A 19,787-nucleotide genomic window follows, 5' to 3' on the forward strand; every position below is an offset into this window, starting at 1 on the left:
ACTGTCCGTCATATGCTTTTCCAAACAAGCCTATAAACCCAAAAGAAAAACCCCCACCCTCAAAATACTACTAACCAAAGTAAATCCCACCCAACCCCGCCATCAGCGCCCGAGAACAACCGCAACAGGATCTACTATGGGACCCACGGGGAAAGCAACAGGACTAATAGTGCAAATGTTTTAATGGGACTCGGGGCGAGTCGCTTCTTCACCTTCAGAGTCGCTGGGGGCGCAATAATCCCTGAGGGCCTGCACTAACATTTCCCACTCCAACGCTGCCTCCTGCGCCTTCTCATTACGCTGCCTCCCAGCCAGTTGGTATCTCAGGGTGCTCTCCCCCGCCGCCCACTTCAAGAGCTCGCCGTGCCATCGACTTCCCGTCGGACCCACTCGTGCCTTCCAGTTCCTGGTCACCTCTCGCTTAGCAAGAAGGAGCCCTAGGTCGATAAATTTGCTGGAGATTTTATTCCTAGGGGTATGAGGGAACCAGTGTAGGAGTCCCACCGCCGCATCAAATGATAAGGATCTCCCCGTCACCTCCTCCAGGGTCTTCCCCACTTCCACCCAGTAGGATGATAATCCCGGGCAGGCCCATAACATGTGGAGGAGGTCCGCCTCCTGAGCCGGGCACCTAGGGCAATCCGCCGAATTCGTGGCAAAATATCGCTTAATTTTCACTGGGGTCAGATATGCTCTATGGAGAACGTAATAGTGGACCAGCTGAAAACGGGCGTGGCGTGTGCCCCTCCAGGCTCGCCGCACCAACTGGGACCAGGTCGTCTCCGGGATCTCCCTGCCAATGTCCTCCTCCCAGCGGTTTCTCAAAGTAGTGAGAGGAGCCAACCCCTCGTTGATCAATCTGCCGTAAAGGCAAGTGACCGCCTTCACCGTGCCCGCAGACATCATCACGTATTGGCACACCGGAGACAAGGCGGGTTCCTCCTGCCCGCTCTTCCAGTGCTATTTTTTGAAGGGTTGTAGGAGCACTCCGTGTTTATCTGCTTATGCACTCTTATTCACTGGTGCCGCGATTGTTAAGGATTGTCAGTCCTGATACCTCAATGAGTTATGGTGAAATGGAGTTTCCACCCAATCGCGCACTGTTCACTTAGCGCCCTAGCGCTTTCTATAATTTATTCCTTTAATCCTGCTTGAACCACACTTGTTTTTGTTTGTTTAAATTTTCTTTTTATTTCTTTTGTGTGCTTTTTTTGCTGACTAATTATCATATCATTATTCAACATTCACATGTCTGTTTAGTTGCAAACTAAAATTCACAGTACATTTTCACATCATATTGATACACGTTTTTTGGCACATATATTACAATATTAGATCAACATTTTTCAAATGAGCCCAATGCATTTCGGCACTCATGTGTGCCTTCCTCAGGGGCAGTCTCTCTAAGAAAAAAGTGAGAAAACATAGTGTAAGTGTTTTTGTTTAACGGGGGGTTCTCTAAATATGTGGCCTTGAAATTTGCCTACCTGGTCGTTGTAGTTTTATGCCTTATGTGATTCTGTTCTTTGTGCTTGCCACTACTTTTCTGTATAAAAACAAATGCGGACCCATATGTAACTAATTCTGATACACATGCGATTGTTTTTAATGCTCCAATATGTACCCTACATACCTCCAGTTATTCTGTCAAATGTTGCTCTGAAAAATAAATAAATAAACGACAATGATCTTAGCTCCTGTGTGCTATACACTGCTGCCATATTCCAACCTCTTGAATCAATAACCTACCTCAATTGGAAATGCCTTTCGTCTCTGAAATACATAAACCACAACTCTTCCTTAGTCACCACAAGTCAATCACTAAAAGAAGGAAAAACGGGTCGCAGTAGCTCTCCGTATTTTTACCTTGTCTTGCTCTGTGCCTTTCTTATCTGCAAAACCGAAAGTCAACAATGTCATTGACCCGCGCCAGCCGTCTAAAATCATATGCGCTGCTCATTCAATACGCTGCCTACGTACCTGTATCTATTCCTTATCTCGTATATCAATGATTCCGGCTGATCGCTGCGTTGTGTGTTCCTCCCGGTCTATTTTTATCAACTGCTCCGCTACTTCCCCAAACAACTTTGCGTGTTGGCAATGAACGACGGACTTGCACAATAGTCCTCGTTTTCCTTAGTTACCAGGGCGCCATCTTAACACTGTCCTCAAAGGCCTCGCTTCTCTACCTAGCCAATGTCGTAACCATGTTTTGGTACTGTGGATCTTAACTTAATTTGAACCCTGCTGGATGTTTTATTGTTCCCCTCTGAATAAATGAATTTTATGTTTGTCGGACTCCTAATTGATGTGGTGTTTCTGAAATCTACGATGTATTACTAAAAACTGGATACCATTTGTGTGTTACAATGGACTGTTGCACAGTCCTTTATCCAACTGGGTGAATGTTATCAAATATTAGCTTGAACAGTTTAAATACAGTAATCCTTGCTTGATAATTACTGTCCGGTGCTCAAACATTAAGGTTGACATAATGTCATCTCTTGTGTGTATTAGAAACCTCTCCACATATTGGTTATTCGAGATGTCATATCAATAAAATCATTGCCAATTTATCAAGGTGCACACATGTTGTGCTACATCATTAAAGTCCTTGCTCATATTTTCTGGGTACACAAGTGTTACACTGCATGATTCTCTTATATGTTGTTACATGGCTGTTTACTAGGTCCTATTTATGTAAAGCAATGCCACCTTCTGTGATTTATTATTCCTGATTATCTTTATAAAAAACACGCTAAGTCATACTTGTCATTGAGACCAGTTGGCATCATGGTCTGTAAATATTTGATCCAGAATATTTCACGTTGCAGTAATTTCTGGTGATTGTTTACTCCTTGTTTCAATGGTACATGTTCCAAAATTTGAAATCTCAATTGTGAGATACTGTGTTTCTCAGTGCGCCTGGATCGCTCGAACAATGGCCGAGTGCAACAGAAAGTCACCACGGGGGATCTCGAAGCGGTCGATAAGATCCTGGAAGTGCAAGAGCGCCCCGTCCTCATACAGATCCCCAACCAGCTGTAAGCCAGCGTCCTCCCAGGCCGCCAATCGTGACCAATCGCCTCCATGGGGGAGGGCCGTCAGCATCCCCAAAGGTATTTCGGGCGCATATGGTGTTCTCAGATGGCCTCGGGCGTGAGCCCGATTCCAACAAAGGCGGACGGTCCGCTCCTCCAACGACAAATCCCGCAGGGCCAAACGTTGTCGCAGCGCTATGAAGGAGAGAACATGCCTGGCCATGCCCGTCCCCCTTCTGTCTTCCGGGCCTCGGAATTCCCGGGCGATCGCCTGGGTGAAGGTCTGGAGCTGCGCCGCCAGATAATACTTTTCGAAGTCCGGCACCGCAAGCCCCCCCTCATCCTTCGGCCTCATCAGGGTCTTGAGGGCCACCCGACGGCGGCCCGAGCCCCAGAGGAATCCGACCACCATAGATCGTAATAGTCGAAACGTGGCCGGTGGGACCCAGATCGGTAGTGTCCGGAAATAATATAAGAGCCTGGGAAACGCCACCATTTTAAGCAGAGCGATCCGTCCCGCCACCGAGAGCGGCAGCGTGGCCCAGAAGTCCATGCAGCCTCGAAGTGCTCGAGTGCTGCGGGCAATGTTCCCATCCAGGAGGTCGGATGGGTCGTGATAGACGAATACCCCCAGGTACTTAAAGCAGTCGGGCTCCCATCTAATCTCCCTACTTGGAGTAGGGGCGGGGGCACCCTTACGAACCGGGAAAAGACAGGTCTTGGACCAATTCACCCGGAGGCCCGAAACCTCCCCAAACTCCGTGAGCGCCGTCGCCGCTCCATGTAAAGCGGCGAGGGGGTCCTCTAGGAAGAGCAACAGATCGTCTGCATACAGCGAAACGTAGTGCGGGCCCGAAGGCGTCCACAGGCCCATATAGTGGGCTCCCGATCGAAGATGCAGCGCGAGTGGTTCCACCGCCAGTGCAAAGAGAAGTGGGGACAACGAACACCCCTGCCTCGTGCCTCGTTCTACCGGATATTGCGAGGAAATCAGTGGTCCCGCCCGGACCCTGGCCGATGCAGAGGCATAGAGAACCGCGGTCCATCTGATGAAGCCCTCACCGAGGCCGAATCTCCGCAGCACCGTGCAAAGGTAGTCCCACTCCAGGCTATCAAAAGCCTTCTCTAGGTCCACCGATAAGACAACCGGGGACGGGGCATCCACAAACGGTTCCCCTAGCAAACGGAACAACCTGCGAATATTCATAGTCGTGTTACGCCTTGGGATAAAACCTGCTTGGTCCTCATGCACCAGGGAACTCATGTGTCCCAGCAGCCTCGAGGCCAAGATACTGCTCAGTATCTTATAGTCCACCGTCAGCATCGATAAGGGACGGTAAGACCCCGGGTCTGACGAGTCCCTTCCTGGTTTGAGGAGAGGAACCACCAACGCCTCACACATCGAGCTCGGGAGCCGCCCCAGCCTCTTCGCCTCTCTGTAGACCACCAATAACCTAGGGGCCAGGAGGTCAGCATAAGTTGCATAAAACTCCACGGGCAGGCCGTCCAGGCCCGGGGTCTTATTTCTCGCCATCCGTTTAATGGCACCGCGGATCTCCCCCAATTCTATGTCGGACCCCAGGGCTTTCGCCACTTCGCGCTCCACTGTTTGGAGCTCCAGTGGGCGTAGATAATTATCGAGCCGGTCAGGGTCTCGGGCGGAGCGACTGCGGTATAAACTTTCGTAATAATGCCGGAAGCAGCTGAGAATCTCCGGTTGAGTGTATACCTCGGTTCCGTCCGCCTTACGCATACTTGTCGTCAATGAGGACTGACGCGTAGGGTTGGCCAGCCATGCCAACAACGCGCTCGATCTGTCCCCCTCCGCGATGGACCGGACCGTGTAGGCCTTGTAGTCAAAACAGCGAAGCCGTTCGACCTCCGCCGCCACCTTCTCCCTCGCCCCCGCCGTGTGTACCTGTAATTCCGGGCGCCCGGGGCAGCGAACTTCCAGCTCGCGGAGTTTCCGGTCCGCTGCGTCTAAGTCAGCTAGGATAACTCGCCTCATGCCCACCTTTTTAGAGATGCAGTAACCCCTCACCACTACCTTAAAAGCGTCCCACTCTAACGCTCTTGTACTCGCGGTGCCGCTGTTGGACGCAAAATATTCCGATACCTTATCCCCCAGGTCCGCCCTGAAAACACTGTCCTCAAGAATCTCGGGTCGTAACTTCCAGGTGGGCACCGCCGGCGCCCCGGGGAGCCAGCGAAGGTCCAGCAGGAGGGGGTTATGGTCTGAAATGGTCCTGGACAGGTACTCAGATCGGACCGCTGCCGAAACCAGTTCGGGCGAGCCAAGAAATCCATCCAGTCTGACATGCAACTCATGTAGGCTCGAGAAGTATGAATAGTCCCTAGATGTGGGGTGGTGCGCCCTCCAGATATCCGTCAGACCCCAGTGGGTCTGCCAATCCTTACGACCCTTAGCCGTGCGACGAACCGGAGAATCGGGAAGGGGTGGATGTGAGCGGTCAGTGTCTACGTCCACCACTGAGTTGAAATCTCCTCCTAGCAAAAGGGGCCCGGAAAAGAAGTGGGCCAACGAGCCCGATAACCTGGAAAGGAAGGCAGTCTGGTCTATATTAGGAGCGTACATACAGCAAACGTTCAAGTCCCTCCCTCCTAAAGTGCCCGAAATGGCCACGTAACGCCCCTCTGGATCTATCACTGTGTTCGTGACCTGAAAGGGGACCCCAGCTCTAACCCAAATTAGCGCCCCCCTGGCATACGCGGAGTACGATGTGTAGAAGACCTGCCCCCTCCATCTACGCTGTAGCGCCGCCCCTTCCGCCTTGTTCAGATGAGTTTCCTGCAGCAGCGCCATTTGCACTCCCCTACGCACTAAATAAGCGTGGACTTTGTGGCGCCTGGACATAGTATGAAGCCCCCGCACGTTCCAAGTAACACATTTCAAATTAGCAACATCAGCCATTGTCCCATATTGTCCTCGCACAGTCTCCCCATCCGGGTCCCCACAAAAAAAGTACATCATACATCCCAGCACTGATGGCGGCCATTTTCCCCAACCAAGGCCAAACAGCCCAAGAACGAACCAAACCCCCACCCACCCTCCCCAGAACAGGACCCAAACAGCACCATCCAGATCCCGTCCAAACCTTGCCCTCTAACAACCCAATAACCCCTACTAATCCTGCGGTCGCCACCGTAGGAAGGCCTTAAGGGCCAGGTGCGGGCCGGGCGGAGGCAGTGGGCCCTCGACGCTCAGGCTACCAGGACTAAAACAAGCCCAAAACAGTACCAAAGACCCTCGGGGCAAAAACAGGGGCACCCCACCCTCCCCGCCCTCGTTGTCAGCATCAAGTGACGGCAACCGCCTCCCCCCTGCCGGGCCCCCTCCCAAAATGAGGTAGCTCACCCCGTTACCCCTGTCCATCCAGAAGGTCTTCCGCCGACTTCGGTGTGATCACCGGTGTATGGGCGCTATCGGTCACCGAGTCCTCGGAGTCCGACGGTGCCCCCTCGTCACCCGGGTCCGCTTCCTCTTCAATGGCATCGTCCCGTGCGCCAGACAACTCAGATAACACCTCCAGCACTCCCCTCCGCTCCGTCGACGTCTCTGCAGTTGAGGGCCCCCCTGAGCGGCCACGGCGATTCCTAATCCTCCTGGATCGCCGTCTCTGTTCCGGCCCCTCCGCCTGTTGGGATGAGGAGCCGAAGCCATCTTTCCCTGCTCTGTAAAGCTCGAGCCAGGCACAGACATCCTCCGGGGTGTCGAAGAATTGAGTCTTGTCATCGACAATGATGCGGAGCCTAGCAGGATAGAGTAGCGAGTACTGGATGCCCTCGCTCCTGAGCTCGCGCTTGACCGCCAGGAAGGAGAACCGCCTGCGTTGAGTTTCGTAGGTGTAATCCGGGAAGATGTTCACCTGACTGTTCGCCACTTTGAATGGGCCATTATGCCTGGCGGCATTGAGGATGAAGTCTCTGTCCCGAAAGTGTAATAACCGCGCCACCACTGGTCTCGGGGCACGTCCCTGCTGCGGTGGCCGCGCCGGGACTCTGTGGGCACGCTCCAAGGTGTAGAAGGAGGATAGCCCCTCCGGGGCCACCGTGTCACGGAGCCAGGCCTCCAAGTATGCCACCATGTCGCCATCCTCGATCTTTTCCGGAAGGCCCACCACGCGGATGTTGTTCCTCCTGTTGCGGCCTTCCGCATCTTCCGCTCTCTGCTCTAGGGTCGCAATCCGGGATAAGGCATCCTTCATAGTCGCAGCCAAGGTTCGCTGCGCCGGCTCCAAGGTTTTCACCGAGCTCTCCACCTCCTTGACCCGGTCCGACAGTTTGCCGTGGTCCGCTCTAAGGAGACCAAGGCTCGTCGCCACCTGGGCAATGTCCTGTTGGAGGGCCGATCGCGTGGTCGCTATCGCCTCCAGGACGCGGTCGAACTGCTGTTGCATCGACGCACCACCAGAACTCTTTGGGTCCCCATGTTCCTCTTTGTCCTGGGTCTCCGAGTCTGAGGCGGTTGGGGTAGTCCCCTTGGCTCCTCTAGGTTTCCCCATGTCGCCGGGGGTACTCCGTGATGGTCCAGGAGCATGCGTCTCCGGGAGCAGATGCCGACCGCGACCCTCCCGGTCACTGGATCGTAAGTCGAGTATCGGAGACCTCCTTCTCCAGGGCCTGTGGGAACTTCTCCGCTTCGGCTCGCGCCACCACCACGGCGTCCGAGGGCACCGATAAGGGGGCGGAGACAACCGCCGCCAGGTCGGGCAGGCCCGCACAGCCGCTAAAGTCCCGGGGTGAGGGTCACCAACTCCACCGGACGATTTGTGGCGCCAGAGTGTCGCGCCTCCCATGGGAGTGGACTGGCCAGGAAACTGTAGCTAGGTGCGGTGTCGTGAGTGCGGCCACCGCCTGGTTCACCAGACGGCCGCTCACGGGATCCACTATAACGTGGGCATCCGCCCGGTTACCCAACCGAGTGCATTCTCGTTGTAGAAAGTCCGATCCGACCGATATCTAGTGCACAAATCAGCCGGGGATGGCAAAGCCGGGGGCGAGACGCCGCCGGCGACGCTCCTCCAGTTCAATGGATCCGGCTAGGGGGACAATGATGTCCGGGCGCCATGTTGGGTCCGCAAACTTCGGTTTTACGCCGGATCACCACTCGTCCGAGCCACAGCAAGGGCCCTGGCAGGTCGTCGTCGGTCTGTCCAGCAGAATGCGGGGTCCGGGGTGCCCCGCAGCCTCCGATTTACAGGATAATCACGGGCTCAGTCCCGGAGCCGAGCTCTCAGGCGACCATCGCCATCGGCGCCCAAGCCACGCCCCCCCGGCTCAAAATCACCAATGCCGGCAAATCTGTAATCCTCCTCACTGTTCAAGCAGCACATGAATATGTCAAGAAAATGGGACGGCGACGGAAAACACCAGACCGCGAGGAACAAGGGGGTGAGGAAGACTGAGTTGGCAAAGGACTCAATGAAGCACTAATGTGAAGGAATACGCACAGCTAGTCATGCCACATATTGTGAATTTGGACACAGACTATTTGTAGTTACAAAGATACGTGGCACGCCGCGAGCGACTTGAGAGGATGAACACGCGCAGGCTATGCGCAGTGTGCCAGATAGACGGACACACATTGGGAGCTAGCACCACTCATGCGACTTGAACAGGGGAAGTTCGAACTAATTCACTGTATCTGAGAAGCATTGCGACCTCTGTCATTACCTTGACAACTATACACCATTGCGTTAAACAAACTACATTTGAGCAGTTCCAAAGGGTCACACAAATTGCATTTTATCACACACAACACCAAGATGGCCACACACCAATCTAACGTGAAACACTCCACAGCACTGAAATGCATCACTTGGAATGTTCGGGGACTGGGGAATCCGAAAAAAATACGACAAATTTTTGCCTACTTTGATAGACTGCACGTAGACATTGCATTTCTTCAGGAGACCCACTTGGCCGCTACCACCGACTCCACCTTGGGAGCTAGATGGGCGGAATCAGTTACAAGCTCCAATTACTCCACATACTCTCGTGGTGTAAGTATCTTAATACGGAAGGGAGTGCATTTTGAAATATCGACTGTACATAGGGACACCGAAGGACGCAGCGTTATTGTCCTTGGCACAGTGAGACATCAGCGGATTGCATTAGTGAACACATATGGCCCCAACACAGACGACCCGGGTTACTTTGCAAAACTATGGCACGACATAGTCCAGCTTCAGACCGACCACATAATATGGGGGGGAGATTTTAATATCGCCCTGCAAGATGGGTTAGATAGATCGCAGAACACACTAGAACCGCATACGCGAGCGAGAATGACACTACTGGATGCACTCACTGACTTACAGATGGCTGACATATGGAGAGTACACAGCCCAGGGGAGATGGCGCGACACATATCACCGCATCACACAATAGTTGGTCCAGGCTGGACTACTGGTTGGGCACAAGTGAGGTGATTACCTGGGCCATATCTGTCAAGCATTTGCCGAGAACGCTGTCGGACCACTGTCCTGTGATCTTGGTGCTCCAAATCCCACACTATGTACCTCCGCTATTCACGTGGCGGTTTAATGCTGGTGCTTTGCGAGACTCAATATACACTGACACTATCCACAAAGCAATAGTAGAATACTTTGAACTAAATTGCCCCACGATGGATGATCCCTGCCTACTTTGGGAAGCTTTCAAAGCTACAATACGGGGTGTATGCATTAGCACTACCACGGGCATCCTGAAAGACATACGACAGCAATTGACCACACGTGAAAAAGCTATACAGGCACTAGAACAGCGATATGCCCAAACGAGAGACATCACACTATTGGGGAATATTCAAACGCTCCTACAGGAACATCAACAATTTGCTATGGACGAACTTAATTACATAACCAAACGCAAGACGGCCAGGACATATGGAGAGGGAGGTACACCAGGCAGGACATTATCAGAGAAAATATGTAAGGGCAGACCACCACAACATGTCGCCGCGATCAAGACTCGGGAGGGAGCAATCACACGAGACATCACAGCCATACTGGGTGAATTCATGTCCACATATGGTCAACTGTATGAAGCAAGACCATCACTGACACGGGAAGATATGCTGGCATACATGGCCGATGTAGAGATAGCATGGCTATCAAATAGTCACAGGGAATACTTGGCCCGTCCTGTCACAGTAGAAGACGTACTAGACACTATCAAACATTTACCGACCGGCAAGGCTCCAGGGCCGGATGGGTACACGACAGAATTTTACAAATATTTTGCGGATCTGTTGGCCCCACATCTGGTCCGACTGTACGGTGCAGCGCACGAGGCACAAACACTGCCGGCATCTATGAGGGAAGCCATGCTGATAGCCTTGCTAAAACCGGGGAAGGATGAGGAACAATGTGATTCTTATCGCCCCTTGTCCCTCATAAACGTGGACACAAAGATAATAGCGAGCCTCCTAGCTGCGAGACTTAAACCACTTATGCCACTACTGGTGAGGCCGGATCAGTCTGGTTTTATACCGGACAGGTCAATTACACACAACACGCGTACTCTCTTTGCACTAGCCCATTATCTGGCACCAGAGGTAAAAGCGGTAGCAGTACTTTTAGACGCCGCCAAAGCGTTCGACACGATAGACTGGACATTCTTACAAACGGTAATGGTGCGGATGGGATTTCCACCTATATTTACACAGTGGATAGCTATGCTTTACACAAACTTAACAGCCCGTATTCGGGTAAACAAACATGTTTCAGGCCCTATAGCTATTTGTCGCGGGACGAGACAGGGATGCCCACTCTCCCCGATGCTATTTGCATTAGTATTAGAGCCACTGGCTTGTAAAATAAGGCAGCATCACCACTATTCAGCAATTCAACTTCCGACGCGCCCAATTCACATATCATTATATGCGGATGACATGGTAATTTATGTAAAAAACCCAGCACAACATCTCAACCCCTTAATACGGGAATACATAAAATATGGACACCACTCTGGCCTGCAGATAAACTGGTCGAAATCCTTAATATTGGCGCTGACAGACAGCACTGCCCCTTTCACAATGGATTACCCGCTTGAGTGGCAGGACAAGCCTACCGAATATCTGGGAGTGTGGTTTCACAGAGACCCAGAACAAGTAATTAGAACTAACTACGGCAGAGTAATAACATCGCTAGAGGATAAAATCAAACGGTGGAATAGACTACCACTGTCGTTGGCGGACAGAGCGGCGATTGTGAAAATGGTATTATTACCCAAATTCCTATACCTGTTTACCAACATCCCCATTAAACCCCTGACAGAGGTATTCCGAAACATAAACAAGATAGTACTGAGTTTACTCTGGGCGGGTAAACACACTAGAATAGAATTAAAAACGATGTCACTACCGTATGAGAAAGGAGGTTTCAAGGTCCCTGACAGTTACTTGTATTACCTCTGCGCCCAGGCGCAATTCGCGCATTATTGGTTTCACGAGGTACCTTTTCTAACGCATGTAGCGGTGGAAACAGGCGATACTGACCCTATTCCACTAGTCAACATATTACCACACAAGCGACCTAGGCTGCATGACCAAGACATAAATCCAGTGAACGCTACCATTGAGGCTTGGAGGCTGATGGGTAAAGCAGCTGGCAAATTACCGATTTATGCACCGACCCTCCCACTGGCTAATCATCCATCACTCTCGGTCACACATGAACCGGTAGGGATGGACTTGCTGCGACATGCTGGCCTCGACACAATGGGGGATTTGTACAAGGAGGGGGTTTTTCAAACGCTGGACAAGCTGCAGTACATAAGACATCCCACACTGTTATTTAGCTTTACTTATTACAGATTACAGAGGGCAGTGAGAGATCACTTTACTACTTTCCCGGAAGAGCCCCAAACTCTGGACACACTACAACTGATACTAACAGCTCCTACAGCCACACACCTAGTGTCCAGACTATATGTAAGCTTGCAGAGAGACATAGGGGCTAACACTGAAAGGATGAGAGGTAAATGGAACACACTATTGGGCGACACGCTGTCGGAAGAGTACTGGGAGTCGACATGTTCACTCACTAGTCTGCTAACTCCTAATGGAAACCTTAGGATAATACATTATAAATACATACATCAGATGTACTACACGCCAGAACGCCTCCATAGATATGGGTTGAGTGAGGATTCGAGATGTATAAGATGCAGGAAAGAACACGCGGACTTCATACATCTAGCCTGGCAGTGCGGGTTGGTGGCGGAGTACTGGATGGGGGTGGTGAGTGTGATTAGTGAAATGCTTGGGGAGACGCTTGACTGCACGGTCCCACTCTGTTTGCTAGGCCTAGTTCCACAGCTCAGAGCGAAGAAGCGAAAGTTCTGTGTGATAGCCCTTTTAATGGCTAAAAGGAGGGTTGCAATGCATTGGAACGGAAAAAGGGGGCCGAAAGTGAAAGACTGGCTGGTAGATTTAACGTATTGTCGAGATACACTGGCGACTTATGAGGAGGACTTGCCGGCGAGATCACGTCCCAAGGATTACTGGACATATGTGAGAGACTACCTGCAGGCGCAATCGATGGACAGTGCTGAATGATACCGCCAAAAAAAAACCAAGAGATCTGTAAAGGCTTGAGGGGTGCTCAATTGTAATTATCTACATTAGACTGAGGAGGGAGATTGCTGTGATGCAGTGATTATAGTTAAGCTGGTTCTTGTTTTGTTTTCTGTTTTCTTAAACAGTTCCAGATGAAGAAGAAAAGAGTAAAATGTAAGTGAATAAATATGCACTGAAGAATATGTTGCATTATATTACCATGTATAAGTTGCCTGTAACCACGCCGCCGGGCCCATGGATGTCGGCTAAATGGCCGTGTACACCTCACAGTACCCAGTGAGTGCTATCTAAATGTGCAGCCGGCCTATTGAGGTTGTAGGCGTAATGTTGTGTATTTACTTGTACACTGTGTAATAAACGACTTACACTTTAAAAAAAAAAAACAAAAAAAAAAACTACGCTTGAAGAAGTCTGTTCTGATTGGTGTGTTAACCTATCCTATGTGGGGACCAATCGAAATTGGGGATTCTGACACTTTGCAACATTTGGGGGGTGGTACACTGACCCGAAAACAGTATATCTAGCCTAGGTTCAGCTAGAGAAATTGTCCGACTTGTCTGAATAGCTGACCTGTCACTGACCCAACGCACTCAATAGGTGACTGAATACAGAGCGCTGCGGAGCACTCTGTCCGAATTTGACCTTAGACTTTAAAGGTTTTACTAAACCTTAAGTGCTGGCGGAGCACTTTGCTGGGGAGTTCGCTAACCCAATCGGGGTTCTGACCGATAACTGCAGAGAGGGTGGAGCGCAGGCGTTGCTTCCAAACTGCGGGTGCTGGTCGTGCCTTGGTGGTCCTGTCCTGATCCTAATCTGGTTTTCCTGTCCTGGGGTGTCCAATCTGCACCTGCTGTCCTATAGATGACTGTCCTTCCTTGGGGTATTTCCTGTCCTTGACTGATCCGTGGCCAGGGTTGGTCTGCACACCTTTCTAGGTAAATATAGTGTGAAAACTCTTCACTGCATCTTCTATATTTCTGTCTTTGCTTTAATAAAGACATTTCTTTGCATATGTTAATTTTCCATGCTTTCCGCAACCTATTATAAAGTCATACAGTATATTTCCTTAGCATGTTCCTATGTTACCCTACCTTTTAGAACACATTTTCTCTCCATACTGTTTATGAAACATTACTGTGGTATATAAATTTCTCCTGAAATCTGATTTGCGTAAGATACTAGAACTATATAGCGTGTTCCAATTTTCCCCCTCCTATAGATGTATAGGATTTCCAGTCCATACCTTGCAGTATTTTTCCCAAACAGTAAAAGTCAAGTTCGTGATCCAAAAATTTAAATCCATTTAGTAGATCGCATTATTATAACTTTCTTATAGACTTATAAATGGTTGCCCTGTCACTGTTCCTCTACGGTTATGTTCTTTTTGTTATCTTGATTATTGATTGCCTTTTGACTGTAAACTTGCTAATTTCCGAACCTGATTTCTAGATAAACTTTTAAAACTTCCCAGTTGTCTGTGATCATTTAATGTGGAATAGAAATAAGTTGGGTTTTGTATTTTGCCTGCCTTTCTTTTACAGCTAGCTCCCTGATCCATTGTGGATCTTAGGTACCTGCAACAGTGGATTGGTAAGTCAGGTACGATAGAAATAAATAGGTAGGAACCAGGGTTACTGGTAGAAGAATTGGTAGGTCATCTGATTAATGTATAGGTTGAACTGAAATTTATGGGCCCGAAAACTATATGGTGAAATTATTGGTTGGGTGACCTACGATCTCTATCAAAACCAAAAAAAGTATAAAGGAGCTCAGACATAGGGAAGCCTACAATGACGTAAAAGGCTGCCAATGCGATCATCTCCTTCCAATGTATCCTTAACTAATGGCCAGCTCAACAAATGTGGCGGGGCGGGCCAAAAGCCCACGCTGTCTTCATCACTGTGTTCACAGTTTGATCCAGAAAACTTTCTTCTCAGTTTATCGGGGGTCACATAACACCCCGTCATATGCTTCCACAAGATTCTCTGTGTTGGATGGGTGTTTTGAGTCTCAAGACACCACCCCGCCCCCCCAAAGGATTTCTCAAAAATTTCTTGGTATTATCTTATCTAGTGACATTTTGCACTTTTCCTTGTATTTTGATGTTGGCCCTTCAGTGGGGCAGTGATCAGTTTATGCAACCTCTATATCAAATCTCATGTCCCTGTAAAAGCAGTAATCACTGCTTCAAAGGATGCTTTTTTGTCTCACTCCTACCCTCTAAATGTGGGGCATTGCACAGGGTCCAAGTTATTGATAACCGTGACATTCCGTCTTCATTGTTCCAAATGCATTTGAGCAATAAAGAATGTAATCGGTACACTCGATTCACATCTGCTGATCAACGACAGTCACCCTGCCATCGTGCCATGTATGGCTACCAGGGTGCTAATAATCCGGCTTAAGCCCTAGGTTTAGGGACTATGCCATTTGGGGAGCCACATTAGTACCCAGCTCCTGCTTGAGCCATATGTTGGCCGGAAACCTTCATGTACAATATGGCATCTAGATTGAATAATGCTATCTGTATGTAAGAGGAGCTCATAAAATGTCTATGGCGGCTAAGAGATTACCACTGTGGCCCACATTACGAGTTGGTTGGATTTAGGTGTGGTGACTCACTGGGCCTGGAATCCCAGATTACGGCCAATAACAGTCCCTGCTGCAGCCAATATCCAGGGGGGGCGGGCGGCCGGGCAGCAGCTGCTGCGGGGAGGGAGGTTGAGGGAGAAGGGTTGAATAAAAAACAATTGAAACTTACCTGATCCTGCAGCAGACTCGCTCCTTCAGACAGTCCCTAGGACAGACTCCCCAACCAATCCAGGCACTGCTCAAACTAGGAGAGTGGCGCCATGATTGGCCTGGGCGTGCTGCTCAGACGCTCTGCAGGGAGTCTGGCAAGTTTCTCCACCCGGGTGTAGAATACAGCCGGGATAGAGAAACCTAACTGCGCATGTCTGCTCAGCCGGCCTGAGACAGCTGGCCAACAAGACGTGCACAGTTAAAAGTGCACAACCACCCCTCCCTGTGACCCCAGCCCCGCCCCCCCTACACACGCTGGCTCAGAACCAGCAACTGAAAAATAAAATGACAGTAACGTATTGTTTTACTTTTCAGCTGGTGGCTCTTAGCCAGTGGGGCGACGCTCCTCCACCATTGCAGTACCTTCTTACCTAAATTGTCCACCACAAGATACGGTCCCCAAAATTGGCAATAACTATATGGACCCGTGACTACTGGGTGAAAGTCCCCACATTTTCGATGATTCAGGGCCTATTTTGTTCACATTTTCCATCAGCTCAGCACCACCAGTTTGGTGTTGAAAGGGCCGGGCTGCGTCTTTTCCTGCAGCACTGACTCTTCTGCAGCCCTGGTTTTCCCATGACCAGATCTGTGTTTTCAGAACCAGGAATTTCATATTCAACTCACCAAAACACTCCTACTCCCAATCTATGTTGGTTCCTGACATGGCCGAAGTCTACGTTTTCACAAAAGTAAAAGGCATAAATACATCCATCAACATGGGAGCCATTTTGTCTGCAAACACATTTTAAAAATGTCCAGTGTGTTCTCCTGGGCATAGGGCCATTTGCGACTTCATACACCTAGTCGACTCCAGTACTTCAAAATTCTCAATTTAAGGACTGCTCCAGATACCAGCAGATCTGTGCTGACCTTGACATAAAGTCTGCGGCACCTTGGGTCATCTAATGATTAAATTAGAAGAGTTTCTGGGAAGCCATATATTTTAAGGATGGAAATGATAAAGGTAATTTGTTTCAGCAGTTCTCCATTAAATACAATTATTGGCCTCATTCCCAAAGAGATAAAACTCTCCTGCCTGTAATAGAAATACATTTACCACATAGTTTTGACTGCAAGAACGGTCATATTAAAGGTCGCTGAAGAAATAAAATAAGCTCTGGTGCAAGGAATGGCATTAGCTTGAACCAGTGTTATCGATCCATAATAGAAGAACATCCTTGGAGGACTATGAGAGTTTTCGGTCATCTTTGAATTAACATAATATATAAAGGGATTGAAAAAAGGCTTATGAATGCGGTCATGTTGTACAGCTATTGCTGGTTGTGTGTTTTCTTGTCTGCCAGTTCTGGGAGCTTTTCCTTGCATGTCTCTTTATTTTAACCTGTTTTTGCTTTTTTTTTTACACTTGTATTTTGTGCTGTTTGAGACGTCTTTGTCTCTGAGGTCTATTCAACAGATCGTAGAGGCACGTGCAAGGCTTTAAAAGAGGGCCCATTTTCACTTACAGCACAGCCCCGGGTACAGGGGCCATCCTGCAAAGTTTCAATTGGCTAAGGAACTGGAAACGAAGCATAAAAATGATAAATAAATTATGGAGACAATAAAAATCAAAAATAAGTGGGCCGCAGGCTCAGTTACTAATTCATTAGTTATGGTAAAGAGAAGCAGGATACAATACCTACCCTCTGCTAAAGGTCATGTAAGAAATAACTGCAAGGCAGATTTGGCAGCCCAACTGGCAGTCATCCCTCCCAAAAATAAACCTGTGATTGTGTCATAGAATTACTATTTCTATGATGGTGTGGGGGCTAAGGGGGGGGGCTAGAAGGACAACAGAGTGCACACCTAGAATATGTTTACTATACACACTTGGTTCTGCTTTTCCTAATTCCTCTGCCCACTGTGAAGGTCGAAGCCAGAATTCAAGACTCCTTAGAGAACATGGGATATTGCAGTCTTTTGGCAGTAAAATGTAAGGATTGTTGTTGAGGGAGGGGTTTATGACAGTCATATTTCCCAATAAGACCATGTTTGGGGGCTGGAGAAAGCTTTAAGCCAGTAAGCATTTCATCCACCATGTTGGATTTTTCCGTCCAAAGATTTTGCAAGATCTAAAATAGACCAGAAAGTTGAGTTGAGCAGGCGAGTCGATTTTGCAAACCATGGCTCGAAGGCTCGGTTTGCTTAATGGACGTGCCTGCTCGACTCAACTTTCTGGGTGTTCCTACAACTTGTGACCAGGTTCAACTTGCCAGTTTCTGCACTGCAGTTACTTTATCCCAAAACATTGCCTCACCTTCTGCATTCCTCTTTACCGGTGATCTGACCCTTCATTGTATGGCACGAGCATAGCTCGCGGAGTACAACTACTGACCAGTTCAAGGTTAAAACCATCATTTTAAGCAATTTTTTGCTTTTCTTTTTATCCTGTGACTTTTTCCCTAGCGTTTTATTATAAATCGTCTAGCTACACCATTTATTTTTATACGGACAGTTTTTAATTAGTAATAACTCTTGAAAAACCTGAGACTGTATAATAGAAATGCCCCGGGGGCGCAACAAGCTTTTGCGCCCGCTTTGCGCGCCTCCACGACATTTTGGTATTACCGAAGGGGCCGCAGCCACTTGTGCATTCTCTTCTGTAATACTGAAAGCGTTCCCTCATTTGCATGGAGGAGTGGCCCCATGCAAACAAAGGAATCCCTTTGCCTCTAGATCCACGCCATATTACAGACGCAGGCGCAGAGGTAAAGAAGCTCTCAGAAGGCACGCCGACTGCAGAAGTACCAGCGGGTCGCCCCTTGTGCTATGGAAACACTGAGCAGCTTCAAAGCAGCCGCTCCATTTTTCACATGAATGCGCGCTCCCAGGGCAGTGTGAGTTTGCGGCTGCCCTGGGGTCAGCGCATTCACCATAATGCAGCACATTTCCTTGACTGTGCGGGGTACACGTTTTAAAAGGTGCATCCGGAGGAAAATGAGCCATATGTATAATACGTCCACTGGTCCTTTTTTAATCACTTGTGTTCCTTAATAAACTCTCATTGCCCACAGGGAAGGGCTGAGCTGACGACATAATTATAAGTCCTAGCTGAAGACAAAGATGTGCAATCATGGGAAAGGCAATTAAAAGCAGTTCGCATCTCACAGCAGGAGGACAATAAAGATATTTGTACCTGTCCTCGTGTCACCTAACAATCCTCCAACAAGTTGAAGGGCCCGCCGAAGTCCCCGATACCCTCTCTCACTGAATTTAGAATGCCAAGCGAATAACATTAGTCAGTGCAAGTAAGTGTTTTGATTTGCTGAGCCAGACTTTGCATGTCATACATGGTGGTAATTTAAATTCATATTTCTCCTTTAATCTTAACTTGGTTTAGACCTTGAATTTCTTTATCTCTTTAACAGTACTGTTGCAGTAAAGCAGGTGCACATGCTTTGCCCCTTGGCCTAGCCTTACTGCTCATTTACAATTACTAAAGGTGGCATAAGATACCTTACTGAAAGCCATCTTTAACTTGCTGGGTTGGCTGTCTGAGTGGTGAGGGAGCTGCAACAGCTCACATCAAGATTCAACCCACTCTCTCCATGAACTTTCAAGACGATTTCAAACAATCGTCCTGGTGATTCGACAATAGATGATCATGTAGCAACTATTTTACGCATGGTACTGATTACTATATTTTGATGGGGATACAATGCCATTGCATGATGATTATCAAGTCTGCTCAACAGTTTGAAAAAACATATAAAACATATCAAATGTAGAAACTGGGGAAGTCGGGTATGGTGCTGCCTGAAATGTCTGCCAGAAGGCACTTACTTCAGAAGGCCGAAGATGAAGGCGTTGAATTTGTTCTTGCTGCTGCCGAGCTGGGGCAGCTGGCAGATCCTGGAGTACAGGGTGTGCAGGGGTCTCGTCGCCGGACCTGAAAGAAGTAAATTCAATGAATCACTGAGAATGGGACAGTGTCAGGATCTAAAGTAAATGATGACTACTGCAGGGTATGATGTGCGATTTAGGGATCACGTTGCTTGGGAAGATTCAGCAGAGACCTGCCTAGCCCACTTTTTCTTTGTCTACAAGAACCATTGCTCCACTGGGTTCACAATGGTTCACAATGATCCACAGATCTTGTAAAGGCCAAGTTGCTTATGTTTCCTGGGCAGGCAGCTGCTACATAAGGGGCCACATTGCAATGATGTCAGTGTACACTGTTGGCAGAAATCAATTTTATTGACTTCTCTGACTGAGTTTAGAACCATTGGTGATCTCACCCTTAGGTGGGATTAAAGCCTGCATCAACCACAATAAAGGCCCTGAAAGACCCAGGTCCCTCACCAATCTCCATAGTTTATTTCTACAGCCCATGATTT

At 49.0% G+C, this 19,787-nt stretch overlaps 1 protein-coding gene across 2 annotated transcripts in view; it reads right to left on the reverse strand.

Annotated features, from left to right (window-relative positions):
- Positions 1-19,787, reverse strand: part of RUSC1 (RUN and SH3 domain containing 1) — a 210,664-nt gene that overhangs the window by 90,867 nt on the left and 100,010 nt on the right. For both annotated transcript variants that reach the window (XM_078669581.1, XM_078669580.1), the window contains one exon: positions 19,234-19,339. In XM_078669581.1, the coding sequence (XP_078525707.1) occupies positions 19,234-19,339 (106 nt within the window). The remainder of the gene's footprint in view (positions 1-19,233; positions 19,340-19,787) is intronic.

This window comes from Lissotriton helveticus, chromosome 12, assembly GCF_964261635.1.
Source record: "Lissotriton helveticus chromosome 12, aLisHel1.1, whole genome shotgun sequence".
Classification (NCBI taxonomy): Eukaryota; Metazoa; Chordata; class Amphibia; order Caudata; family Salamandridae; genus Lissotriton; species Lissotriton helveticus.